Source organism: Girardinichthys multiradiatus, chromosome Y (genome assembly GCF_021462225.1).
Source record: "Girardinichthys multiradiatus isolate DD_20200921_A chromosome Y, DD_fGirMul_XY1, whole genome shotgun sequence".
NCBI lineage: Eukaryota > Metazoa > Chordata > Actinopteri > Cyprinodontiformes > Goodeidae > Girardinichthys > Girardinichthys multiradiatus.
Window position 1 is genome coordinate 6,430,851 of NC_061818.1, and position 27,885 is coordinate 6,458,735.

General features: G+C 40.7%; 2 protein-coding genes across 3 annotated transcripts; one reads left to right on the forward strand and one right to left on the reverse strand.

The window, feature by feature from the left end:
- Positions 1–885: 885 nt before the first annotated feature.
- Positions 886–14,486, forward strand: LOC124864053 (glycogen [starch] synthase, muscle-like). Its single transcript, XM_047358665.1, has 16 exons — positions 886–1,042; positions 2,743–2,861; positions 2,971–3,152; positions 4,846–5,037; positions 6,166–6,351; positions 6,582–6,726; positions 6,841–6,958; positions 7,114–7,234; positions 7,316–7,422; positions 7,514–7,573; positions 8,656–8,848; positions 11,584–11,710; positions 11,791–11,886; positions 11,982–12,145; positions 12,228–12,308; positions 13,349–14,486. The coding sequence occupies exons 2-16, from the start codon at positions 2,744–2,746 to the stop codon at positions 13,586–13,588; spliced, it is 2,130 nt and encodes a 709-aa protein (XP_047214621.1). The 5' UTR covers positions 886–1,042; position 2,743; the 3' UTR covers positions 13,589–14,486.
- Positions 14,024–27,880, reverse strand: LOC124864056 (putative L-aspartate dehydrogenase). 2 transcript variants are annotated; one of them, XM_047358669.1, is made up of 9 exons: positions 27,752–27,880; positions 27,227–27,433; positions 27,057–27,114; positions 26,830–26,974; positions 25,442–25,526; positions 18,182–18,331; positions 17,734–17,957; positions 17,508–17,647; positions 14,024–14,719 (listed from the first exon to the last, which is right to left on the reverse strand). In XM_047358669.1, exons 3-9 carry the CDS (start codon positions 27,109–27,111, stop codon positions 14,682–14,684), a joined length of 837 nt encoding a protein of 278 aa, XP_047214625.1. In that variant the 5' UTR covers positions 27,112–27,114; positions 27,227–27,433; positions 27,752–27,880; the 3' UTR covers positions 14,024–14,681. The 2 variants fall into 2 exon arrangements, with proteins under 2 accessions (XP_047214625.1, XP_047214624.1); XM_047358668.1 differs by having other exon boundaries at positions 27,227–27,262; positions 27,752–27,776.
- Positions 27,881–27,885: the final 5 nt, after the last annotated feature.

Genomic DNA, 27,885 nt, shown 5'->3' on the forward strand with positions numbered 1-27,885 from the left:
TTCCTTTTTGACTGAATTATCTCCCATTACCTTTTTCCGTCATCCAATCCCAGCACTACGTTTACTGGCGGTGAGGAGCGTGACAGCGCATGCGCAACACGAATCGACTAACTCTGTGCTCCACTAACCAGCATGAGATCACGTGACACCAAGTCGCTAATGTAGATTCGTATTCTCATAGAAAAGAAATCGTATTCACAAACTGTTATAGCATATTGTATTCATAAAGAATAAACCACAACTGTAAACTTGAACTTTGTGTTTGTAATTTCTTGAAGCTGTAACATTGTATTCTTATAGAGAAAATATACAATACCTCTTTTGGATTTTACTTATGCACAACTATTGACTAATATGCACACATTTCCATCTTTACATACATATTGTTTTTGACAGTGTTCTTACCCCATAGCCGAGGTTTTGTTTCTGCCCCCTCACCATTCCTTGCTGCCCTGGGCAGTGAGCCTTATCACCTCTATTCAAATTCACCCTTTTTTGGGAGAGCTGTTTAACATTAACAAGCCAACAAACAAGGAAACATATGCATGAGTAAGTAAATAAATAAATAAATAGGATTTTATAAAAATAATAAAAAACAAATGCATTCCAGAACATCTCGTTCTGCTAGTTTTCAGTAAAAATGTAAACCTGTTTAATTTCTGCCCATTTTCTAACATGCAGTTGTAACGTTAAAAAAAAAAACTGCCAAACCCCTTTAATTTTTGCTTAGCCAATCATTTGCCTTAGTTTAGGAAAACATCCTATCATCTTCGCGTTGTGTCAAGAGACGGAAATAAAGAGCGGAACCTGGCCAATAGGGGTGAAGCTCATGAATAATGCCTCAGCAGGGACTCCACATTCGGCCCGCCTTCTTCAGCTCCCCACCGTTTTGCAGCAAACCAATGTGAGTTGCTGACATTTAACCAAAGCCGCCGCCCCCTTCTTGCCCTCACTAGTCTCTACTGTTTTCCTCCTTTCCGGACTGACCGCGACAGCTGCTGATGCTTAGTTCATCTCCGTGAAGTTGGGACACAACCGAAGGGTGAGCTGAGCGTTGTATCTTACCTTACGCCGTTATTGACGTGTTTATGAGGGTGGACGCTCTGACGGAGTCGGCCTCTCAGTGAGCTGCGCTGTAGGTGCTTCATGTCACGTTCACCCCGCTAACTCATTAAAGGAGCTCAAGCATTGGCACATTGGCATGTTGTGCAAACGGAGAGCTCTACTTACGAATTTAAAGGCATTTTAGGGCGTAATTTCCGTAATAGTCAATTTATGTTCCCTTGGGCCTTTTGGAAAATTACCACACTTACCATGAGAGGTGTCCACTTCTCTGCGAGGTCATGAAAACACAATGCTCTTCTCTTATAAACTGGTTACTTGTAGTACAAATAAAGCTAAATCCGTCAGAAACTTGTAAAAAGTGGCTGCCTGTAGAGAGCCCGAGGGGCCCTTGACAAAAGTTCAGCTCCAGCATATGGTGTTTTCTCTCAAAATACCTTCAATGATGGTGGTTAATTTATTCGCTGCTTTATGTGTACCCAGTTTCCTTTTCATTAATTCTGCAATTGCAGTGAGAAATTTAGAAGTGCATATGGTATAGGTCTATCTAGGACATTACATATCAGATTGTAAAGCTCCCCTATAGCTGCTGTGATGGTGGTCCTCTCTATAGAGGCCTATGGTTAGTTTATATTGTAAGTTCTGTATGTCATTCTGTAGTCTTAGGTCTGCATGTTATTTGTGTGTGCACAAACTGTATTGGAAATGGAAATATGAACAAGAGAAAAGCTGTGGATAGAACAAGTCCATCAGTTGGAAAAACCCTCCCCCACAATATTGTATGTTCATGTGAACACCGGCCCATTAGTGTAGTTTTCCATGTGTCTCAACTTCATGTTATTACAACATTTTATAGGGAGAACATCAGATCGTCCCAACAGATCATGTTTGAACTTGATCATTTGTGGCTGTTTTGCAACCACATCCTGTCTAACATGGTGAGGGACAATAAATTGTAATTTCACTCGTACACTTAATCAGCAAGAATGCACCTGTCTGAATCATGCACTACTACCACTGAGAAGCTGGCTGTTTTTAAATTAAAGTTAAATTTTAGCATTACAAAGCAAATGTTCAGATTGTTCGAAAACATTCATAGTATGCAATATGTATTTATCCTATATGTCAAACAAAAACATGGATATGTTCAGATTTAAGTGTATTTGCGTACGCTATAAAAATGATGTGTAAATTCACAATAGTAAACAAACCTGTTCCTATTTTCATGGATCCTTCTCAATGCTTTGCCACAGGTTTCTGTGTCAGAAGCAAAAGCCTGTGCTGAAGAGGTGACCAGAAACACAGAGCTGTTCATGTTTGTAATTCTGGGAAATAAGTCAAATATTTGAGAACTGTTAATTCTTTGTAAGAATTGAGAAAGCTTGGGGTTACATCACAGCCAGCTATGGTAATGCGTTGTTAGTCAAGAGAAAGTTGTGTTTCACATAATGTGTTAGTCACATTTGAGGTTGAAGCTTGGACTTTAAAGAAACAACTTTATTATAACTGAACTAAACTGCTTTAAATTTAAAATCGAACAAAATTTCACGGATTTTATGGCTCTTTATAACATTTTGTCTTCTCTGTCTGTATGATTTCAAAATGCTGCCTGTGGGAATGCCGGACAGTCACGTTTCATGTATACATAGTTGTAAGGTGTGTGTTGCTATATTTACCCAGCATGCCGCTGGCTCGCAGCCTGTCCGTCACGTCCCTGTCAGGACTTGAGGAATGGGACGAGGAGTTTGAGTTGGAGGATGCTGTCCTTTTTGAAATTGCTTGGGAGGTCGCCAACAAAGGCAAGTTTTCCTGCATGTTTGAGTTAAAAAATTTTAAATTCTGTTTTATTTTCTATAATTGGGAAAACTCTGACATTGGCTTGACTAATTTTGTTTGGCTTGCTTGAAGTTGGAGGCATCTACACCGTCATCCAGACCAAAGCCCGTATGACCGCAGAGGAATGGGGGGAGAACTATTTCCTTGTGGGTCCCTATGTGGAGAGCAACGTGCGCACCCAAGTGGAGCTGATCGAGCCAACCAATCCCGTGCTGAAGCGGACCATTGACAAAATGAACTCCAGTGGCTGTAAGGTACTATCATACATCCTATACGCACATGGACAGACATTTTTTGCTCTCGGTGATTATAGATGAGAACTGTCAATGCATTCTTTGAGAGTGGTCAATGAAACCTGATCTGCAATTATCTGGAGCCCCTGTTTAATGTGGGCCACTGTCTGTCTGCTAAGTCTAGTGTTCCTGACGACAACTCGAAAGCCAGTGACATTTCCCCACAAAGGTTAGATGCTGTATCGCTGTCCCACTCTCTTTCACACAGATGCACTCCAGAAATAGATGACTGATTGGAATAGTTGTAAGGTTTTCTGCTGTGTCACTCAACGCTCGCAAGGGGGCTAGGTGTCAAAACTAGAAGCTGCAGTGGTGCTATTTTTAAAGAATGAGTGCAGCTGTTTCAACAAAGCCTGTAAAACGTTGAGCTAGAATCATGCATCAGAGTATGATAAAATTGATTAAAATTAATTAATGAATTTACTTTGTTGTTTCAGTCTTGTATTGGTCTTAATAACTACTCAATTAGAGTGAGATGAAGCTATAAAATATGGTCAACCTGTTAAAGGAAAATATAATTCCTTGCAAAAGTATTCCCACACAATGTCTTGTTATATTTTAGTGTATTTAGTAGAAATTTAGGTAAGCAACACAAAATGGTGAATATTAGTGAAGATGGAAAATAATGCAAAATAAAATTCAGAAAAGTTTGGCATTTGTATTCAGTCGCCTTGAGTATATACTCTGTAATTACTGTGAAGTTCTTTAAGATATGACTCTAAAATATTTGTACATCTAAAGTTATAATTTTTTACCCATTCTTCTTTGCAAAAAAGCTTCAACCTTACTCTGACTGGATGGAGAGAATATTCAAACTCCAAGTATCCCTCCACTCTCAAGTCTTTTGCAGTCATAACATAATTTTTCTTCCAGGGTTGTTTTGTTATCAGCTCCCCTGTCTCTGCTGAAGAAATACATCCATGCAGCACAATGCTGCTACTTCTTTGGGGATGGTGTGTTCAGGGTTAGTTGTCAGCTGCATATAGTGATTTGCATGGCAGCTAAAAAGCTTAATTTTAGTCTCATCAGAAAAGAAAACCTTTTTTTTTTTTCTTTACAAATTTGCTGTATCATTCATGACTTGTGGCAAACTGCTTATGGCTTTTTTCAACAATGGCTTTCTTCTTGCCACTTGTCCCTAAAGGTTGGATATGTGGAGTTCACAACTATTAGTAGTCCTGTCTAAAGATTCTCCCACCTGAGCTGCGGTGAAAAGAAGCTCCTCCAAAGTTACCATGGGCCTCTAGGCTGCTTCTCTGATTAATGCTCTCCTTGGCTGGCATGTTTGACTAGATGACTGGCCATGTCTTTGCAGGTTTGCAGTCAAGTCATACTTTTGACTGTTTGTTACTTGGGGTTTTATTTAGGGATATCAGAATAAAGAGGGGACTGGAAAAAAATATGAACACCACGTACTGTTTTCCCTCCATTTCACAAATACGTGCTACTACGTTGATCTATCACAAATAATGTTGCTGATCGAAGAAATAAAACATAGATTTAAAACAAATTATGCTGTCAGAGCTGGAACTACTTACATTTACTGCTGTTTAGGAATAAATGTTTATTTAGGCAGAAGATAAGTTGCTGTCCTTCGAGGAATTTGTTGCTACACATTTTTAACCTTCAAACTTGATCTTTGTTTTTTTCTCAGGTCTACTTTGGCCGCTGGCTTATTGAAGGCAGTCCTTACGTAGTTCTGATAGATGTCAGCTTCACTGCCTGGTCTCTGGACCGCTGGAAGAGTGAGCTGTGGAAGCTCTGTGCCATCGGCGTGCCGTGGTTCGACCGTGAGGCCAACGATGCCGTGCTGTTTGGCTTCCTCACCGCCTGGCTCTTGGGAGAGGTCAGCATCAGGGTTTGATTGTGTGTAATGTAAAAGTTTGATCTCTAAGTCACTTGTCTTACAGTATTTGCTTAAGTCAATGAAAGGAAAAATACCATGAGGAGATACAAAGTTGTTTGTTTTAGAAATGATAAATTGTGGTTTTACTGTTTTGTGTAATTTTTTTTTTTTTAGGAAAATTATAGAAGTTTTTTTTGTTTAAACTATTTGCTACCATCTGTTGTTTTATGAACTGATGGTTAAAATGAAATTACGAAATACATTGAAATTTTAAAGTAATCATACTTAAAAAACTGTAGAAAGTTCCTAAGGAATAACTAGCTTCCTTTTAATTCATCGGAACCTAGAAAATCGGACTTGATTTCAGTTAGTGAACACATTAAATATCAAAATAAATAAATAAAACATGAAAAAAAAAAGAGTAATCCTACAACTAGGTATAGTAGCACCTTTTTCTGTTTGTTGGAAGCTGGTTGTTTTTACCTGAATCAGCATTCACTTTAAAAAAAAAAAAAAGGAGGGAAAAATCTGAAAAAAGATTGGGTTTGATGCTCATTATCACGTTTGGACTTCGAAGAGTTTTGATTTGTTTACTATCACCATTAGCTGGTCCAAATTCCAAAAATGTATAAAAACACAGAGTCCTCAAACTACATGGCAGAAAACCAGTCTGATATCCTTTCTTTTTTTAATTCACAGTTAGATATTTGCAAACATCTAAATAATGTCTCAGCATTTAAAGAGCGGAAAAATTCCTCGGAATAGAAATTGCTAATTTTGGGCGTAGAAGAAAACATGTTTGAAGAAAAAGGGATGTGAAGACTTATGAAAAGAAAATCTGCTCAGTTGTTAACCTCACTGGTAATTAGAGCCTGGTTTGGCTCGTTTTGCAGTCAAATAGTACAGGGAACATCTGACTGAAAAAGGAAATACCAGTTGGAAGTAAAGGTGATACAGACTGACTTCTTCTACAACGTAATGCTTTCAAAACAGACCTCAATATTACCAGCAAACGATCTAAAGAAGTGTGGACAACATTGGCTCTGAAAATATACGTAAATTATCTGCAGGGTCTCTGCAGGACTTCATACTTGCATGCCTTTAAAGCTGTGAGTTTTAATATTGCAGTATGCAGCTCAGTCTGAGGAGCCTCCACACATTGTGGCCCACTTCCATGAGTGGCTGGCTGGCCTGGGCTTGGTGCTGTGTAGACAGAGACAGCTTCCCGTGGCAACTATTTTCACCACCCATGCTACACTGCTGGGCCGCTACCTGTGTGCTGGAAACGTGGACTTCTACAACAACCTTGCAGAGGTAAACGTTTGTTTCTGTGTCTTTTCCAACATTTGATTAGAAATATTTGGAAATAAATCTCTTAATGTAGAAGTTAACTTTGATGTTTTGGTTTTTTTTTTTTTACATAGGGCAAAAATAAGAAAATAAAAGCCTGATTGCTTTATTGAATATGTTTTGGGGTGCTACTGAATTTTGTGTACGCTACAATCAGTTTACCACATGTGCTTCCTCTTTCCTGCTCGACTCAGTTCAATGTGGATAAAGAAGCAGGAGATCGGCAGATCTACCATCGCTACTGTCTGGAGCGGGCCGCCGCACACTGCACTCATGTCTTCACCACGGTGTCACAAATTACAGCGATTGAGGCGGAGCACCTGCTTAAAAGGAAACCTGGTATGTTGGGTTGGACTCGGCTCGCAAGAAATTGCTTCTTATGATCTTTACGGACACAGAGACATTACATCTCACTGATAATGGGTATGATGTGTTCTTCATGTTTTTCCACAGACATTGTCACTCCAAACGGGCTCAATGTGAAGAAGTTCTCTGCTATGCATGAGTTTCAAAACCTCCACGCTCAGAGCAAGAATCGCATTCAGGAGTTTGTCAGGGGTCACTTCTATGGGTCAGTATTGAAAACGTGACAAAGCAGGAGAGTCTTACTGTACTTCAGTCAATTACTGCTGAGTTAAAGACTTGGAATGCTAAACATTGGAAAATTTGTTTAATTGAATGTTTAAAATAAAAGTATGGGACTTATCAGTTTGTATTGACCACCAGGAACCTTGACTTCAACCTGGACAAGTGTCTGTTCCTCTTCATAGCTGGAAGGTATGAATTCTCCAACAAAGGAGCCGACATCTTCCTGGAGGCTTTAGCCAGACTCAACTATCTACTGAGAGTAAGTTTGTGAAGTCGTTCCTGCTGTACAGGTTCAATCTCAGGTGTAAAGAGCTGAACTACATGTCCTGCTTATCCACAGGTTAACCACAGCGATGTAACTGTTATAGCTTTCTTCATCATGCCAGCTCGGACCAATAACTTCAATGTGGAGACATTGAAGGGCCAAGCAGTCAGGAAGCAGCTCTGGTGAGGCTGGTTTTTTGGTAATGTTTTATATCTGCGTTTTGTAGTGCCATTTATGTGACTAAAGATTTTTCTTTTCTGTCGTTTCTGGTAGGGACACTGCTCAGACTGTGAAGGACCGCTTTGGAAAGAAACTTTATGAATCACTCCTAGTGTAAGTTGACCACAATTTGATGCCACTCCATGTTGAGCAATGTGTGTTTGAACCCTATAAAAAAAACAATAGAAGCAATTTTCAGTTAAAAAACCCCCAAACACGTAACTCTTTTCATTTATTTTTATTAGACCTGGATTTACAGTGCCTTGCAAAAATCCTTACACCCCTTAAATCTTATCACATTACAACCACAAATCTGACCTTTATTGAAAAGTGGCAAGAAGAAAGGCAAAACAATTAAGTCCTATCTGCAGTTTGCCACGCAGCAAACCTGTGGAAGACGATGCTCTGGTCGGATAAGAGCAAAACTGAATATTTCGGCCTGTATGCAAAACACTGTGTGAATAAAATGTACACTGCTCAGAACCATTTATATCACTGCCACATGATGGTGACAGCATCATGCTTTGGGGATACATTATTCAGCAGGGACAGGGAAGCTGGTCAGGGTTGATGGATTGACCTTCCAGCAGAACAATGACCCTAAATTTACTCTGAGTTACAATGGAATGGTTTAGACAAGAGCATTTTCATCTATTAAATGGGCTAGTCAAAGTCCAGATCTAAATCCAATAGAGAATCTGTTGGAAGACCTTGAAAGTGACTTTTACAGTTGCTCTCCATGCAGTCTGACAGAGCTTGAGCTAATTGGAAACAGCAGTGGTGAAAAACATCAGTCTCTAAATGTGCAAAGCTAGTAGAGACACACACTAAAATACTTGCAGCTGTGATTGCAGCAATAGGTGGTTCTATAAAGTTTTGACTCATGAAGCTGAAAACATTTTGAACGCCATGTAATTATTTCCTTCCATATAACAATATGTCCTACATTGTTATTGTATGAATCTATCACACAAAATCCCAACAGAAACTGTTTGTGGCTGTAACATGACAAAATCACACAACATTCAGCACAAAAGAGAAAAGCTGGAGTTTTATTTATCATAGTCTTATCAAACTATTTATACAGATTCATCTGTTCTAGGAAATGAAGAATAAAAAGTTGAGTCCGGATTATTTGTTCCACCAAAACCTAAATTAATTGCACAAACCATTTTTTGTTACTTGTGGGTTTCCAGTGGTCAGCTGCCAGACGTGTCAAAGATGCTGGACAAAGAGGACTTCACCATAATGAAGCGTGCCATCTTTGCGACTCAGAGGCAGTGCCAGCCGCCAGTCTGCACCCACAACATGCTGGAGGACAGCAGCGACCCCATCCTCAACTGTGTCCGGCGCATCGGCCTTTTCAACAGCTCCGCTGACCGAATTAAGGTACAAGGCGAGATGGGAGGCTTGGCTGAGAGATTGGTTGTCATCTTTTACGAGTGCACAGTGTCTCTAAATTATTGGATATGTATTAATGGAAATGCACCTCTTCCAATGAATTGCATGGAGGCATTGCATTGCACTGTGTCATAATACTTCTACGTAAAGACGCAGTTCACCTTTTGGGTCTTGGACAAATAAGGTGTCTCTTCACTGAGGCAGATGGCTTCATTGTTAGTTTTTAGAAAATCAGCCCTCTCAGCGGCTGGAATCTGAGAAATCTGAAAAGTTCCACGATCGAGCGCCAGACCTTGCAGCTGCTCAAGGTTCAAAAATTGTTCCTGGTAAGTTGCTCCTGCAGTTTTTTTTTTTTAGATTTTCATATTTAGAATTTTGCTTGTCTGTATGAGAGAAAGAGAGGTACTGTGTTTTCCCTCACGAACCCGCTGTCCAGAAAAGGCAGTATCACCATGGCAGCCAGGGACTCTGTTTCTCAGGTATGACCCTAACAGGAGACAGTTGAAACTACAGGTCCTTCTCAAAATATTAGCATATTGTGATAAAGTTCATTATTTTCCATAATGTCATGATAAAAATTTAACATTCATATATTTTAGATTCATTGCACACTAACTGAAATATTTCAGGTCTTTTATTGTCTTAATACGGATGATTTTGGCATACAGCTCATGAAAACCCAAAATTCCTATCTCACAAAATTAGCATATCATTTAAAGGGTCTCTAAACGAGCTATGAACCTAATCATCTGAATCAACGAGTTAACTCTAAACACCTGCAAAAGATTCCTGAGGCCTTTAAAACTCCCAGCCTGGTTCATCACTCAAAACCCCAATCATGGGTAAGACTGCCGACCTGACTGCTGTCCAGAAGGCCACTATTGACACCCTCAAGCAAGAGGGTAAGACACAGAAATAAATTTCTGAACGAATAGGCTGTTCCCAGAGTGCTGTATCAAGGCACCTCAGTGGGAAGTCTGTGGGAAGGAAAAAGTGTGGCAGAAAACGCTGCACAATGAGAAGAGGTGACCGGACCCTGAGGAAGATTGTGGAGAAGGGCCGATTCCGGACCTTGGGGGACCTGCGGAAGCAGTGGACTGAGTCTGGAGTAGAAACATCCAGAGCCACCGTGCACAGGCGTGTGCAGGAAATGGGCTACAGGTGCCGCATTCCCCAGGTCAAGCCACTTTTGAACCAGAAACAGCGGCAGAAGTGCCTGACCTGGGCTACAGAGAAGCAGCACTGGACTGTTGCTCAGTGGTCCAAAGTACTTTTTTCGGATGAAAGCAAATTCTGCATGTCATTCGGAAATCAAGGTGCCAGAGTCTGGAGGAAGACTGGGGAGAAGGAAATGCCAAAATGCCAGAAGTCCAGTGTCAAGTACCCACAGTCAGTGATGGTCTGGGGTGCCGTGTCAGCTGCTGGTGTTGGTCCACTGTGTTTTATCAAGGGCAGGGTCAATGCAGCTAGCTATCAGGAGATTTTGGAGCACTTCATGCTTCCATCTGCTGAAAAGCTTTATGGAGATGAAGATTTCATTTTTCAGTACGACCTGGCACCTGCTCACAGAGCCAAAACCACTGGTAAATGGTTTACTGACCATGGTATCACTGTGCTCAATTGGCCTGCCAACTCTCCTGACCTGAACCCCATAGAGAATCTGTGGGATATTGTGAAGAGAACGTTGAGAAACTCAAGACCCAACACTCTGGATGAGCTAAAGGCCGCTATCGAAGCATCCTGGGCCTCCATAAGACCTCAGCAGTGCCACAGGCTGATTGCCTCCATGCCACGCCGCATTGAAGCAGTCATTTCTGCCAAAGGATTCCCGACCAAGTATTGAGTGCATAACTGTACATGATTATTTGAAGGTTGACGTTTTTTGTATTAAAAACACTTTTCTTTTATTGGTCGGATGAAATTTGCTAATTTTGTGAGATAGGAATTTTGGGTTTTCATGAGCTGTATGCCAAAATCATCCATATTAAGACAATAAAAGACCTGAAATATTTCAGTTAGTGTGCAATGAATCTAAAATAAATGAATGTTAAATTTAATCATGACATTATGGAAAATAATGAACTTTATCACAATATGTTAATATTTTGAGAAGGACCTGTATAGTTTAACAGTAAAGCCAATTGATGTTCCTCTAAAAAAAAGAGTGTAACTAACGAATCCAACCATAGATGGGAGAAAAAGTAATGTTGACCTTTCAAAATAAAGCTCACAAGAAGCTTTGCCTTTCATGGTTCAGTTATTAGAAACGTCCGTTCCACATTCCACATTGGTGGGTTTGATCCCAGCTTCCTCCTGCCACCTGTTGATGTGCCCCTGGGCAAGGCATGTTGAGTGGTTAGTATAACTAGAAAAGCTCTTTATAAATTTGGTCCTTTTCCTAGTCCTAGGAGGCAATAAACCCTGCAGTTAAAGCATGTTAGGTTTTAACCAGCAATGAAAAAGGCCTTTTGGTGTTTGATCGTACACACCAAAGGACAAGCACCATGAAAGGTTCTTCAGAAATGTTTTGACTTTACAGACTTTTTTTAAATTTTCTTGTTCTGTAAGAACATTTTACACAACTAATTAATTATGACCAAGTTTACATTATGCGACTTTTAGGATGCTTTGTTATGAACAGGGACTAGTTTACTGCTTAGATTGAAACCATAAAACCTACAGTTTCCTGTTCTGGTACTGGATAGCGTTTCCTTCTCCCACAGATCATCTTCCACCCAGAGTTCCTTTCGTCCACTTCTCCTCTGCTTCCCATGGATTATGAGGAGTTTGTAAGAGGCTGCCACCTTGGTGTCTTCCCTTCTTATTATGAGCCTTGGGGTTATACACCAGGTATGACACATTGTTGCTGACATCTTTGATATGTTCCTCAAGTTATATGAACCACTTTGTAATGTTTTTGTCATCAACAGCTGAGTGCACGGTGATGGGTATTCCATCCATATCCACTAATCTGTCAGGCTTTGGATGTTTCATGGAGGAACACATAGCAGACCCCTCAGCGTATGGTGTGTATCTTTACTCACCTTCCTTCATTTTTTAACAACTGTTGCCACATTGATGAGAAAGATTCCATTTCACATTATGCCCTTATCCCTGACAGGTATTTACATCCTTGACCGGCGCTACAAGGACGTCGACGAGTCGTGCAACCAGCTCACTTCCTTCCTTTTCCAGTTCTGCAAGCAGAGCCGACGCCAGCGGATCATCCAGAGGAATCGCACAGAGCGCCTGAGTGACCTCCTGGACTGGAGATACCTTGGCAGAGTATGGCTACAAATCCTGAACATAATATTTGATACATGCATCAACTTTAACTTGACCTTTTTGCCCTTCTCCTCTGCTTTAGTATTATATAGCTGCCCGTCATATGGCCCTGGCTAAGGCCTTCCCTGACACCTACATATATGAGCCTCATGAGCCCTCTCCGGTAAGCTGATGTGTGATATTATGGCGGAGGAATTGTTAGATACAGTCTAAGCCTCCAAGTTAAAATGTCAGGTTTTCATGATGTAAAAAATGAGCCCAAGATTAATGAATTCAGAACTTTTTCCAATTGATGTGGAGAAGTCTTGAGGATCTGTCCCTAAACTGACTTTTATTTGGAGCTGTTCATATTTTCCCCCATCTTAACTTAGCCCCAGTTCCACCTGAAGTATAGACAGCCCCAAACCATGATGCTGCCACTGCCATGCTTCCACTATGGGTATGGTGATCTTTTCACAATGTGCAAGGTTGTTCTTCTGGGATGATGGCCAACAATTTCCACCTTAGTTTAATGAGTCTATATCAGTTTCCTACAGATGTTTTTATTAAATTTAGACAGGCTTGGATGCTTTTCAATGCTCACATTTAGAACACAAGTGATTTCTGAACATGCTCTACACAGGCAATACTTTCCTGAAAGTCCTGCAGCTCCTTAAAAGTGGCTGCAGGCCTCTTGGCAGCCTCCCTGACCAGTTTTCATGCCGCCTTCTCATCATTATGGGAGGAATGTCCAGATCATGTTGATGTATCTCTAAATCCTTAGAAATTGCTGGTTACCCTTCTTCTGATAGTTTCTTATTGATAATGAGATTCCTCTGAGGCTTTGAAAGGTCTCTGTGGCTCTTGCTTTGAGTTTTGACAAGGAAAACCTCATGAAAAGCCACCCAGAACCACTGAACTTTATTTGGAGTTAATCAAGGGCATTTTATATGACAGCAGATGTGTAAGGACTCCTGTTTATTGTTATGAATCTGGTGGTTCGTTCTGAGTGTGCACACTTAGGCAACCACAGTAGTTTAGTTTATGTTGCCCTCTTTCAATTAAGTGCATATAATGCATTAAAGTTGGAACCAATTCTGAAATTATCTTGGTCTATTTTCTTTTATTTTAAAACCCCATAAATTCACTATTTGAATAGACCTATTTTATCCAAAGTTTGTTCACTGTTACAGCTTTTAATTGAGCTCCCGTTTCGTTTAACAGACTTCGGGCTTCCGCTACCCCCGACCAGCCTCTGTGCCTCCATCCCCGGCTCTGTCCCGCCACTCCTCCCCACACCACAGCGAGGTCGAAGACAACGAGGAGGACGAGCGCTACGACGAGGATCTGGAGGCCGAAAAGGACAGAGCGAACATCCGCCAGCCCTACAACATGCCGGTTAAAGGCAAAGCCGTCCTCGGAGCCAACAGGAGCGGCGCAGACGAGGCGGCCGTGAAAAACTGATGCGCACACACCCGCATGCATTACAATACATGCTGAACCTCACTAGTGAATCTTTATCTGTTGCAATCATTAGTCATCCTTGCACTACAAACTTAACAAGATAGGTGCAGTTGTGTTCTTGTGTGTGATGAATTTAGTGGTGGCTTTCTGTGGCAAATAAAACGCATCACTGTCTGTATTTTCCTAACCAAGGCATACCTCAGAACCTTAAAGCTGTCAGCCAGTTTTTAAATTGCTTCAAATACACCAGCACTGCAGCCATTAGTAGGCTAGAAACATGAAAACAGGAACCAGTGAACTAAAGTAATAGCCAAGTCCTGTATTTCTGGATTTAGTAGAAAGCTAACCGTGAATAATTTAGGTCTATAGTATACGCTAACAGAATAATTAACAGAACAGTTTTATACTCGAGGGTCAAAGTGAGGAGAAAAAGAACAGCATAAACTACCCTTTTATTTCACAAACTTGTATTTATACGTTCAAAGCAAACCGACTCTCCTTTGTTGTAGCTTTCTTTAGAGAGCTCACTGACAAAACCTCTCCTCGAACTCGGCGTCACGTGTGTTTTTCATCTTGTTTTCGGTTTTTTGTTGCCCTATTGCATCAGCTTTCTGATGATTACTGATGAGCAACATTTCATATCCATTTTACTGTTGACATATGCACTTATGTGGAGATAGTTTATCTTGTTCACGGAGGTACTTATTTGTGAAAGAGAAAAGAAGGGAAGAAGAATTGTGCTTTATGGGGGATACAAAATGAAGGTTTGATGATGGTTTTACCAGGGGTGTCCTGTCACTGTCACTCCTCTGTGTGAGTTGCATCATTTGCTCCAGTGTTGCACCAGATGAACTTAATAAAATTAAAAGATCTATATCTGTTAGTATTTTACAAATGATTTCGGTCTCTTGTTTTATTCCAAGAATCCAAGGGTCGGCAAGCTTACAATGCTGAGTAACGCACTAATGTAGAGATCCATCATACATGCAGCGTATCCACCCTGAGCTCTTGGATCTGTATCTAATGTATGTGGGATTTGGTTGGGGATCTTCATCCTACATCGCAGGTAGTCCTCTATGGTTTTCATCCACTTTCAGCACAAGTAAACTCTGCTGCCGTGACCTCTGCAAACTGAGATGCAACAAAAGGTTGGACTCAAATAAAAAATAAAAGAAATGTTGCAAACTTTATTAAAGCCAGTTAGATCTCAGTAGAACGTGGTATAGTTTCATGTACAGTGCAGACCAAAAGTTTGGACACACCTTCTCATTCAAAGAGTTGTCTTTATTTTCATGACTATGAATATTGTAGCTTCACACTGAAGGCATCAAAACTATGAATTAACACATGTGGAATTATATACTGAACAAAAAAGTGTGAAACAACAGAAAATATGTCTTATATTCTAGGTTCTTCAAAGTAGCCACCTTTTGCTTTGATTACTGCTCCACACACTCTTGGCATTCTGTTGATGAGCTTCAAGAGGTAGTCACATGAAATGGTTTTCCAACAGTCTTGAAGGAGTTCCCAGAGATGCTTAGCACTTGTTGGACCTTTTGCCTTCACTCTGCGGTCCAGCTCACCCCAAACCATCTCGATTGGGTTCAGGTCCGGTGACTGTGGAGGCCAGGTCATCTGGCGCAGCACCCCATCACTCTCCTTCTTGGTCAAATAGCCCTTACACAGCCTGGAGGTGTGTTTGGGGTCATTGTCCTGTTGAAAAATAAATGATGGTCTAACTAAACGCAAACCAGATGGAATAGCATGCTGCTGCAAGATGCTGTGGTAGCCATGCTGGTTCAGTATGCCTTCAATTTTGAATAAATCCCCAACAGTGTGACCATCAAAGCACCTCCACACCATCACACCTCCTTCTCCATGCTTCACGGTGGGAACCAGGCATGTAGAGTCCATCCGTTCACCTCTTCTGTGCCGCACAAAGACACGGTGGTTGGAACCAAAGATCTCCAACTTGGACTCATCAGACCAAAGCACAGATTTCCACTGGTCTAATGTCCATTCCTTGTGTTCTTTAACCCAAACAAGTCTCTTCTGCTTGTTGCCTGTCCTCAGCAGTGGTTTCCTAGCAGCTATTTTACCATGAAGGCCTGATTCACACAGTCTCCTCTTAACAGTTGTTCTAGAGATGTGTCTGCTGCTAGAACTCTGTGGCATTGACCTGTTCTCTAATCTGTGCTGCTGTTAACCTGCGATTTCTGAGGCTAGTGACTCGGAAGAACTTAGCGTCCGCAGCAGAGGGGACTCTTGGTCTTCCTTTCCTGGGGCGGTCCTCATGTGAGCCAGTTTCTTTGTAGCGCTTGATGGTTTTTGCGACTGCACTTGGGGACACTTTCAAAGTTTTCCCAATTGTTCGGACTGACTGACCTTCATTTGTTAAAGAAATGATGGCCACTTGTTTTTCTTTACTTAGCTGCTTTTTTCTCGCCATAATACAAATTCTAACAGTCTATTCATTAGGATTATCAGCTGTGTACTGTATCTACCTCCTGCACAACACAACTGATGGTCCCAAACCCATTTATATGGCTTGAAATCCCACTTATTAAACCTGACAGGGCACACCTGTGAAGTGAAAACCATTTCAGGTGACTACCTCTTGAAGAATGCTATCAACAGAATGCCAAGAGTGTGCGGAGCAGTAATCAAAGCAAAAGGTGGCTACTTTGAAGAACCTAGAATATAAGACATATTTTCAGTTGTTTCACACTTTTTTGTTCAGTATATAATTCAACATGTGTTAATTCATAGTTTTGATGCCTTCAGTGTGAAGCTACAATATTCATAGTCATGAAAATAAAGAAAACTCTTTGAATGAGGTGTGTCCAAACTTTTGGTCTGTACTGTACGTTTATAGTGCTTTGCAAAAGTATTCCTTCCTCTAAAACATTTTTCACATTGTGTTACCTCACACCCATAAAACTCAATGGATTCTGTGTGATGGAGTAACACAAAGTAGAGAGTAATTGTAAAGGTGATGGAAAGTGATATGTAGTTTTCAAAAGCTATTTCTGATAGAAATCTGAACAGTGTGGCATTCATTTGTATTCACCCCTCTACTCTGATACCTTGAAGTACAATCCAGTCTAACAAACTGGCATCAGAAGTTGCCTAATTAGTAAAACGAGTCAATTTGTTTACAAGTCAATCAGTAAAATAGGTCTAGCTGTTCTGTGAAGTTCTCAAAGGTTTTATTGGAGATCATTAGTGAACAAACAGCATCAAGGGAAAAAGCAGACAGATCAGGGATAGATCTTTGGTCAGCAGATCGTTGGTCAAGTTTAAGCAGCGTTGGGTTATAAAACAATATCCAAACTTTGGACATCTCACAGAGCTTTTTTCAGTCCATCATCCAAAAATGGAAAGTGTATGGCACACCTGCAAATGACATGGCCTTTCACCTAAACTGACAACTGGAAAAAGAAGATTAGTCAGATAAGCAGTAAAGATGGCCCATGGTAACTATGGAGGAACTGGAGAAATTCACATCTCAGGTGGGAGAATCTTTTAACAACAGTTATTAGTTATGCACTCCTGAAATCTGGCCTTTATGGATGGCAAGAAGAAAGTCAGAAGGAGTCAGATGACACCAACATTCTACAACATGCAAAGATGCTAGGTGTGGTAGAAAACTAGCAGGAAGATTTTCTTCAAAAAGAGACAGGGAAGCTGGTCAGGGTTATGATGGAGCTAATTGAGGCCATGGTTCAAGTGTCCTAGTCAAAGTCCGGACCTTAGTCACAGGAGCTGAATACTCATGCACGCCTGCACTTTTCAGACTTATTTGTAAAAAAAAATTTAAAAACCATTATCATTTTCCTTCCACTTTAAAATTATGAAGTACATTGTGTTGGTGTGTCCCATGATGTAATAAAACTAATTGAAACTACACAACACTCACTGAGTAAGCTGTTCCAGAAGGAGTTGTATGTTGCACTGCCAGTGACAGCCCCGAGTTTGGCTGGATTCCTCCTCACCATGTGCACTAGGAAACCATCAGGCCCAGTCACCTCCACCTCCACCACATGGACGTCTTTTAGCCTGAGGCATGTAAGACATAACACCTGATTGTCCCGACTGAAATGATCAGCTGTATAAGTTTTGATATGTAAAATAAAAAGACTCACGCCGTGTCTGATACAATCTCTCCCTGAACACCTGTAAAGCCGAGCGTTTCTGCAGCCACAGCTGCTGCTGCCATGGTGTTTACATTGTTGGGAGCTAGAGGACACAAGTCTGCCACTGAGCCTCTGAACAAAACCCGCCTACCCTCTCCTTCTGTCCAGTCATTAAGGATGTCTCCTGTCAGTCTAAAACACGACGGATGCTTGGACATTCTTATGAACAAAGCCTGAGAAGATTTCAAAACATTTTTCAGGTACATTTCTGGTCAGTGTTGGAAAAATCCGCTCCTTATTCAGCGGCTCACATGCTTACGTAAGTCTTGCAAAAACACAATTAACTCCATATGTTTTGAGTTTCTTTAGGCATAACAGAACTGGGTGCAGTTAACAGTATAAGAAGCCTCTTTCTAATGCAGTTTATTACATTTTCACGTTGCAGCCCAAGGCATACCTTTAATGTCCCAGTATCGTTCATTCTTTGGATGTCCTGGCCTCCCCATAATGCACCACTGGGGATATAAAGCGTCCGTCCATGGTGTAGAGATGCCTGCCTCAACTTTTGGTTCAGATCAGGATCAGAGAGGGCAGATGGAGAGCCCACCTAAAAGGATTAACATGTTATGAAGGGTGGTGCTCATGGTTATGTGAAAAAATTAGGACACCCCATTAAAAATTCAATTCTTCAGGTGAACTTTTCAAATATAAGTGTCTAATCTTTTTTTATTTATTAGAAATATTAACCTTGTTTTACTTATTTAACAAAGATAACAACAAATTATGGTGAGCTGGTCCTGCTGCAATAAACAATCCTAAAACCATGACATCTGTGCTTCACAGTTGGTGTGAGGTTATTTTGCTGGAATGCCGGAGATGGTTTATGCAATGTCCCCCTTATGTCCTCTGCTCTGGTGCCAAAATAATTACATTTTTGACATTATTCCAGAAGTCCTGGTCTTTGTCTGTGTCCCTTTCATCTGGCCTTTGTATTTTTCTCAGAAGGTGAAGGTTTGTACTTGCACACCTCCCATAAAACTTGTGCAGTATCTTTCTGAAGCTCTTTCACGTCAACAGTAGCAAGAGTCTACTGTAAGTCCCATATTGAAATTTTAGTATCTTGCAGTCTGCTCTCGAGGTGAAATTTCTTGGACAGACCAACCTGGTTATGCTGACATTTGTTTTGAATATACTGAATTTTCTGATAAGTAGAATGTCTAATTTCAATTGTTTTGAGACCTCCTTAAATCCCTTACCAGACTCATAGGCAGCTACAATCTTCCTTCCGAAGGCCTTGGACAGGTATTTTGATCTCACCAAATCATCTTTAAACTCCAGGGTTAGTTGTGGAGTATCACAGGGTTCAGTACTTGGGCCAATTCTCTTTACTATATACACTGCTCAAAAAAATAAAGGGAACACTCAAATAACACATCCTATATCTGAATGAATGAAATATTCTCATTGAATACTTTGTTCTGTACAAAGTTGAATGTGCTGACAACAAAATCACACAAAAATCATCAATGGAAATCAAATTTATTAACCAATGGAGGCCTGGATGTGGAGTCACACACAAAATTAACGTGGAAAAACACACTACAGGTTGATCCAACTTTGATGTAATGTCCTTAAAACAAGTCAAAATGAGGCTCAGTATTGTGTGTGACCTCCACGTGGCTGTATGACCTCCCTACAACGCCTGGGCATGCTCCTGATGAGACGGTGGATGGTCTCCTGAGGGATCTCCTCCCAGACCTGGACTAAAGCATCCGCCAACTCCTGGACAGTCTGTGGTGCAACGTGATGTTGGTGGATGGAGCGAGACATGATGTCCCAGATGTGCTCAATCGGATTCAGGTCTGGGGAACGGGCGGGCCAGTCCATAACTTCAATGTCTTCATCTTGCAGGAACTGCTGACACACTCCAGCCACATGAGGTCTAGCATTGTCCTGCATTAGGAGGAACCCAGGGCCAACCGTACCAGCATATGGTCTCACAAGGGGTCTGAGGATCTCATCTTGGTACCTAATGGCAGTCAGGCTACCTCTGGCGAGCACATGGAGGGCCATGTGGGCCTCCAAGGAAATGTCACCCCACACCATTACTGACCCACTGCCAAACGAGTCATGCTGAAGGATGTTGCAGGCAGCACATCGCTCTCCACGGTGTCTCCAGACTCCATCATATCTGTCACGTGTGCTCAATGTGAACCTGCTTTCATCTGTGAAGAGCACAGGGCGCCAGTGACGAATTTGCCAATCCTGGTGTTCTCTGGCAAATGCCAAGCGTCCTGCACGGTGTTGGGCTGTGAGCTCAACCCCCATTTGTGGACATCGGGCCCTCATACCATCCTCATGGAATCAGTTTCTAACCGTTTGTGCAGACACATGCACATTTGTGGCCTGCTGGATGTCATTTTGCAGGGTTCTGGCAGTGCTCCTCCTGTTCCTCCTTGCACAAAGGCGGAGGTAGCGGTCCTGCTGCTGGGTTGTTGCCCTTCTACGGCCTCCTCCACGTCTCCTGGTGTACTGGCCTGTCTCCTGGTAGCGCCTCCAGGCTCTGGACACTACGCTGACAGACACAGCAAACCTTCTTGTCACAGCTCGCATTGATGTGCCATCCTGGATGAGCTGCACTACCTGAGCCACTTGTGTGGGTTGTAGAGTCCGTCTCATGCTACCACGAGTGTGAAAGCACCACCAACATTCAAAAGTGACCAAAACATCAGCCAGAAAGCATAGGTACTGAGAAGTGGTCTGTGGTCCCCACCTGCAGAACCACTCCTTTATTGAGTGTCTTGCTAATCACCAAAGATTTCCCCCTGTTGTCTATTCCATTTACACAACAGCATGTGAAATTGATTGTCAATCAGTGTTGCTTCCTAAGTGGACAGATTGATTTCACAGAAGTTTGATTTACTTGGAGTTATATTGTGTTGTTTAAGTGTTCCCTTTATCTTTTTGAGCAGTGTATGTGCTTCCAATAGGTAAAATTATCAGGCAGCATAGATACATTTTCACTGTTACGCTGATGATACTCAGCTTTACTTATCCATAAATCCTGATGAGCCCAACCAGTTAGATAGACTACAAGCATGTCTTGAAGACATAAAAACTTGGTTGACTTTAAATTTTCTGCTTCTAAATTCAGACAAGACAAAAATTGTCATCTTTGGACCAGAGTCTTAAAAAAGAAACTGCTTAGTCAATCACTTAACCTGGATGGCATTAAATTGACCTCTGATAATAAAGTAAAAAACCTAGATGTTATTTTTGACCAGGACATGTCATTTAAATCCCATATTAAATAGGTTTCCAGGATTTCCTTCTTTCACCTCTGGAACATTGCCAAAATTAGAAATATCTTATCCAGGAGTGACGCTGAAAAACTAGTCCATGCATTTGTTACTTCAAGGCTGGACTATTGTAATTTTTTACTATCAGGATGTCCACAAAATGCAGTTAAAAGCCTTCAGCTGATTCAAAATGCTGCAGCAAGAGTTCTGATGAAAGTTAAAAAGAGAGATCATATTTCTCCTATTTTAGTTTCCCTTCATTGGCTCCCTGTTAAGTCCAGAATAGAATTTAAAATTATCCTCCTCACATATTCAATTCAATTCAGTTTATTTATATAGCGCCAATTCACAACACATGTTGTCTCAAGGCACTTCACAACAGTCAGGTACATACATTCCAATTAATCCTAACCATTGAACAGTGCAGTCAGAGTTAGTTATTTATTCAAATTGGATAAAAAGTTTTTCTATCTAAGGAAACCCAGCAGATTGCATCCAGTCAGTGACTTGCAGTATTCCCTCCTCCTGGATGAGCATGTAGAAACATTGGACAGTCACTGGTGTTGACTTTGCAGCAATCCCTCATACTGAGCACATATAAAGCCCTTAATGATCTAGCTCCATCATACATCAGAGATCTGATTATTCCATATGTTCCTAACAGAGCACTTCGTTCTCAGACTGCAGGTTTACTGGTGGTTCTTAGAGTCTCTAGAAGTAGAATGGGAGGCAGATCCTTTAGTTATCTGGCTTCTCTCATGTGCAACCAGCTCCCAGTTTTAGTCCGTGAGGCAGACACCCTGTCTACTTTTAAGGCTAGGCTTAAAACTTTCCTTTATGATAAAGCTTATAGTTAGAGTGGCTTAGTTTATCCTGAGCTATCTCTGTAGTTATGCTGCTATAGGCTTAGGTTGCTGGAGGACGTAATGACCACTTTCACCCTCTTCGCTTCATTCTCACACTACTGTCCAATTTTGCATTATTTGCTGTTATTTCAGCTTCTACCTTTATGTTATCTCTATTTTCTCTTCCTAGAAGCTACACCTGGCCTAACTCTGTGTCTACCTGTGACACCTTTCTGGAGAGGGTCATCGTCCAAACATCTGCTGGCAACAACTTAATGCTCACCCTCTACCGATGATCCACATAGCTCTGTCTTTCAGTGTTTAACCCTTTCTCTCTCCTAGACATGGCAATTGACTGAGCTTTTACTGTAACTAATTATATGTGCTCTCTTTCAGACTCTAACCTTGAAACTGGCTCAGAGTTTATCTGTTCTTTCTTTCTAGATAAAACAACTAAAGAAGCTACATCCATTAACATGTATTTTTCCTTCCCATAGAAAATACTCCTGGATCAGTGCTTCTTTGTTCTCTTTGTGTCTCTGCTCTGTTCTCTCTAACCCCCAGACGGTCGTGGCAGATGGCCGCTCACACTGAGCCTGGTTCTGCTGGAGGTTTCTTCCTGTTAAAAGGGAGTTTTTCCTCTCCACTGTCACTACATGCATGCTCAGTATGAGGGATTGCTGCAAAGTCAACGCCAGTGACTGTCCACTGTCTCTACATGCTCATCCAGGAGGAGTGAATGCTGCAAGTCACTGACTGGATGCAATCTGCTGGGTTTCCTTAGATAGAAAAACTTTTATCCAATTTGAATAATTAACTTAATCTGACTGCACTGTTCAGTTCAATGGTTAGGATTAATTGGAATGTATGAACCTGACTTTTGTGAAGTGCCTTGAGACGACATGTGTTGTGAATTGGCGCTATATAAATAAACTGAATTGAATTGAATTGTTACTCCAACTGTCAGGAGCAACAAATGTTGGAGGTCTTCAACCTCCTTCAAAATGCTGGGTAATGGTGTTTTCATCATTAAACCTGATGTGATAACTCTGGTTACCACATTCTCCCCTTGGTTACAACATAGTAAAAACTGACAGTAAAAATTTACTGTTTAAAAATATTTTCATTTGCAAAAGACATAAACTAAAGTAAATCACCCCACTAATTTGCATTGTTTTAAAACTGTGGCAAGCTAAACGTATCTGACCAGAGGCCCTGACCAAACTAGTAAAAGGTTAGTAATTAGTAGTAACAAATAATTCTCTAATGTCACCCTGTTATACTTATGGCATCCTATAACGAACACAAAAGTAAAAAGGTATTTAATTTGCACAATAAGCAGTTCAAAACTACTATTAAACTTATACTATATTTTTGCTTTATTAGATGTTATAAAAATCAGATTAACAATAACATCGATATAGATAGCATTATCATTTCTGCACTAATCAGTATGTTATTATTGCTGTTGGAATAGTTGATGCATTTCCATTTTCAATAAAAGCAAGCAGATCATGTGATTTTGTTGTGTTTTTAATTTTTGTGACAATATAGTAATACTGGTTATCATATAAAAATGTCACGATGGCCTATGCCTAATTATGCAGTATATCCAACATTTCTGGTGAAATATGATCCTCAATGTGGGATAAGGAACAAATGCTACAAGAAAAATCAAAATTGTTAAGTATAGAACAGGTTACTTTATTTTTACAGAACAGCTTAAACTCTGATTATTTTTCTATGAACTTCTCAGCTCAGCTCTTTCCAATCTGAAGTGAAGCCTTGAATTATTGGAGTTCCCAGTTTCACATTCAGAAATAAACATCCTCCAAACCAAGGCTCTTCTTTTTGTAGCCTATTTATTAGAAAAATAATACAAAATTCCAGACTCTAGCAGAAACAACAAACAGGTCCTTCTCAAAATATTAGCATATTGTGATAAAGTTCATTATTTTCCATAATGTTATGATGAAAATTTAACATTCATATATTTTAGATTCATTGCACACTAACTGAAATATTTCAGGTCTTTTATTGTCTTAATACGGATAATTTTGGCATACAGCTCATGAAAACCCAAAATTCCTATCTCACAAAATTAGCATATTTCATCCGACCAATAAAAGAAAAGTGTTTTTAATACAAAAAATGTCAACCTTCAAATAATCATGTACAGTTATGGACTCAATACTTGGTCGGGAATCCTTTTGCAGAAATGACTGCTTCAATGCGGCGTGGCATGGAGGCAATCAGCCTGTGGCACTGCTGAGGTCTTATGGAGGCCCAGGATGCTTCGATAGCGGCCTTTAGCTCATCCAGAGTGTTGGGTCTTGAGTCTCTCAATGTTCTCTTCACAATATCCCACAGATTCTCTATGGGGTTCAGGTCAGGAGAGTTGGCAGGCCAATTGAGCACAGTGATACCATGGTCAGTAAACCATTTACCAGTGGTTTTGGCACTGTGAGCAGGTGCCAGGTCGTGCTGAAAAATGAAATCTTCATCTCCATAAAGCTTTTCAGCAGATGGAAGCATGAAGTGCTCCAAAATCTCCTGATAGCTAGCTGCATTGACCCTGCCCTTGATAAAACACAGTGGACCAACACCAGCAGCTGACACGGCACCCCAGACCATCACTGACTGTGGGTACTTGACACTGGACTTCTGACATTTTGGCATTTCCTTCTCCCCAGTCTTCCTCCAGACTCTGGCACCTTGATTTCCGAATGACATGCAGAATTTGCTTTCATCCGAAAAAAGTACTTTGGACCACTGAGCAACAGTCCAGTGCTGCTTCTCTGTAGCCCAGGTCAGGCGCTTCTGCCGCTGTTTCTGGTTCAAAAGTGGCTTGACCTGGGGAATGCGGCACCTGTAGCCCATTTCCTGCACACGCCTGTGCACGGTGGCTCTGGATGTTTCTACTCCAGACTCAGTCCACTGCTTCCGCAGGTCCCCCAAGGTCCGGAATCGGCCCTTCTCCACAATCTTCCTCAGGGTCCGGTCACCTCTTCTCGTTGTGCAGCGTTTTCTGCCACACTTTTTCCTTCCCACAGACTTCCCACTGAGGTGCCTTGATACAGCACTCTGGGAACAGCCTATTCGTTCAGAAATTTCTTTCTGTGTCTTACCCTCTTGCTTGAGGGTGTCAATAGTGGTCTTCTGGACAGCAGTCAGGTCGGCAATCTTACCCATGATTGGGGTTTTGAGTGATGAACCAGGCTGGGAGTTTTAAAGGCCTCAGGAATCTTTTGCAGGTGTTTAGAGTTAACTCGTTGATTCAGATGATTAGGTTCATAGCTCGTTTAGAGACCCTTTTAATGATATGCTAATTTTGTGAGATAGGAATTTTGGGTTTTCATGAGCTGTATGCCAAAATCATCCGTATTAAGACAATAAAAGACCTGAAATATTTCAGTTAGTGTGCGATGAATCTAAAATATATGAATGTTAAATTTTCATCATGACATTATGGAAAATAATTAACTTTATTACAATATGCTAATTTTTTGAGAAGGACGTGTATAGACTAAGCTAGGTCGGTATTTTATTATCTGTTACTGAAGAGAATCTTACCATGAAGTGGGACTTTGAGAGAAATTCGAGTCCGAAATCCCTCACGATCTGTGGGTGGCACACCTCTATAATCACATCACACCGCCTGTTAAACCATCAGCAGAACAACTATTACAAACATCTCTGAAATATACAAGAGATAATACAGTATGCTCCCATTGTTGTGTGCCTTGCAAAAGTAATTTTTCCCCTTGAGCTTTTTCACACTCTGTTACCTCACGACCACAAACTTGAATTCATTTTGGGTGATTTTAAATCAGAGTAATCAGCAGAGTAATAGTGCATAATTGTGAAGAGGAAAAGGTTCATTGTTTTTAAAATGTTTAACACATGCAAATCTGAAAAGTATTGTATGCATGTTTATTCAGAATGTTTATTTGTCATTCTTCTTAGAAAAACACTTACATTTCTGTCAGTCTGGATAAAATTAATGAACTGTTAATATACATTTTCATAAATTGCCACAGATTCTTAATTGGGTTTTGACTGGACCGTTCTGACACAGGAATATGTATTGATTTAAACCAGCCCTTTATAAGTTTTCTTCCAGGATTGCTCTGTATTTAGTACCATCCATCTCCCCATTACCTTTTACGAGCATCCCCATAGCATGACGCTACCACCATCACAATTCACTTGGTGGATAGTGTGTTTGGGATAATGTGCAGTTAGTTTTTCTGCTGCACGTAGTATTTTACAAATAGTTCAACCATTATCTCATCTGGCTAGAACACCTTCTTCCACATATATCTGTGTCCTCTACATGGCTTCTTGCAACAGCAAACAGGACTTTTTATGGCTTTCTTTCTGCCACTCTTCCATAAATGTCAGATCTGTGGAGTGCACGACTAATAGTTGCCAACCTATCTATCCAACCCTGGTTTAAAGTCCTCCACAACTTTAGTCATCATATTTATATTTAGAATATGATGTGTTCCCTGGTCGTCATGATGCTGTTGTCCACTCATATTTATGGATCAGCTGTTTTTAAACTGAGATTAAATGACACACAGTTGGAAATAGAATAAAATTCTACATCTTTTTCCTTCAACTTCACAGGTATGCACTACTTTGTGTTGTGTCCCATAAAACACATAAAATACACCGATGTTTGTGGTTGTAACATGACCAAATGTAAAAATGTTCATGACGAATGTGAGCTCCCAGCATCTTGAAGGAGATTCAAACATCCTTAAGCAAGGACCAACAGATAAATCCTTTGTTACTCATGTCTTTATTCAGCTAAATCTAACATGTGATAAATATAGTTGCTTTGTCATTTTAGTCTGATGCTTTAATTGATCTTTGTACGGATGATTTCCCCTGTACTTTCTAAGGTGATACTGATACGGACATTTTTCCAGAGCACTGTGTGTGTGCATTTAAACCTGTTTGCAAAGAACGACAGGTCATCAAGTACTAGTTCAGGGGGCACTGAACCCTTCAGCTTGTCGGGATTCCTGTTCCATACAAAACCCAGAACCAAGCCAAGACCAGGTCCAGCTTTGAGGAGTTTGTCCACCAGGAACTGCCCTAAATCACACACACATCCAACCACATGTTGTCAGACAACCAATAATAAGTCCTCCTAAGAGTGTGAATATTGGGTTCATACCTAGGTGTCCATATCCCACAACTCCAACTCTCAGAGTGGGAGAATTAGTGTCCATAATCTGTGCAGACGAAAAATGAAAATCTACATTTAATGCAATAAAACCTGCATATGTACATGTTTGTTTTAACATGAAGCTCCAACACCATTGCTCTATTAGTGGTCTCCATTACCTGATTGTCGTACACCCTCCACAGATATGCCTTCTGCTTTAAAAAGAGCAACAGCCAGCCACAACTCAAAACCAGGAATCATGGGAAAACACAGGTCAAAGTTTGACTCTGAGTGGCTTCAGTTAATGATTGTTTGCCCTGGACAGTGTTAGACAGAGAGCTCTTCCTCTAAGCACCCGTATTTCAGTTTCAGATCCGTAATCCAGGCTACAAAAACCATAAAAACGTTAGCAAGGATAGAAGATTGAATGACAGAAACAGTACTGGCTTATTAGAATACAAGGGGGACATTAAAGGTCAAGAACTTCTGTCACCCTTTGCATGACTTGTCACAGACAAATTCTGAAACACTATATCGGGTTTCTAAACAATATTCCATTAGACTCTACAGCTTCATTGATGAACTTTCTCTAATTTCAGTTTTTGGGAGAACCAATATACTTTGAATAGTCTCTTTGTTTATTAAAAAATATACACACCAAACGTCCGATGTTCTTATCTGATGTCAAAAATCTGTCTTCTTACCATACTGCACGTTTAAATTCCCAGCTACTACACGTTGTTTGACTTTGTCCCCGTTTGCCGATGTCACCAACATATTACTGCTGGAAAGGTGAAAGGTCAGCTATTTATCCATGAGAACTTGAAACGAGGAGAAC

Excerpts from the sequence above, each read along its gene's own strand:
- LOC124864053 (XM_047358665.1), top strand. The coding sequence starts at position 2,744 with ATGCCGCTGGCTCGCAGCCTGTCCGTCACGTCCCTGTCAGGACTTGAG. Across the intron at positions 7,574-8,655 it reads CTTTATGAATCACTCCTAGT|TGGTCAGCTGCCAGACGTGT; the intron begins GTAAGTTGACCA and ends GTGGGTTTCCAG. Across the intron at positions 12,309-13,348 it reads AGCCTCATGAGCCCTCTCCG|ACTTCGGGCTTCCGCTACCC; the intron begins GTAAGCTGATGT and ends TTCGTTTAACAG.
- LOC124864056 (XM_047358668.1), bottom strand. Across the intron at positions 25,527-26,829 it reads CTGTCGTTCTTTGCAAACAG|GCGGTGTGATGTGATTATAG; the intron begins GTTTAAATGCAC and ends ATGGTTTAACAG. Across the intron at positions 17,648-17,733 it reads GAGATTGTATCAGACACGGC|GCTAAAAGACGTCCATGTGG; the intron begins GTGAGTCTTTTT and ends TACATGCCTCAG.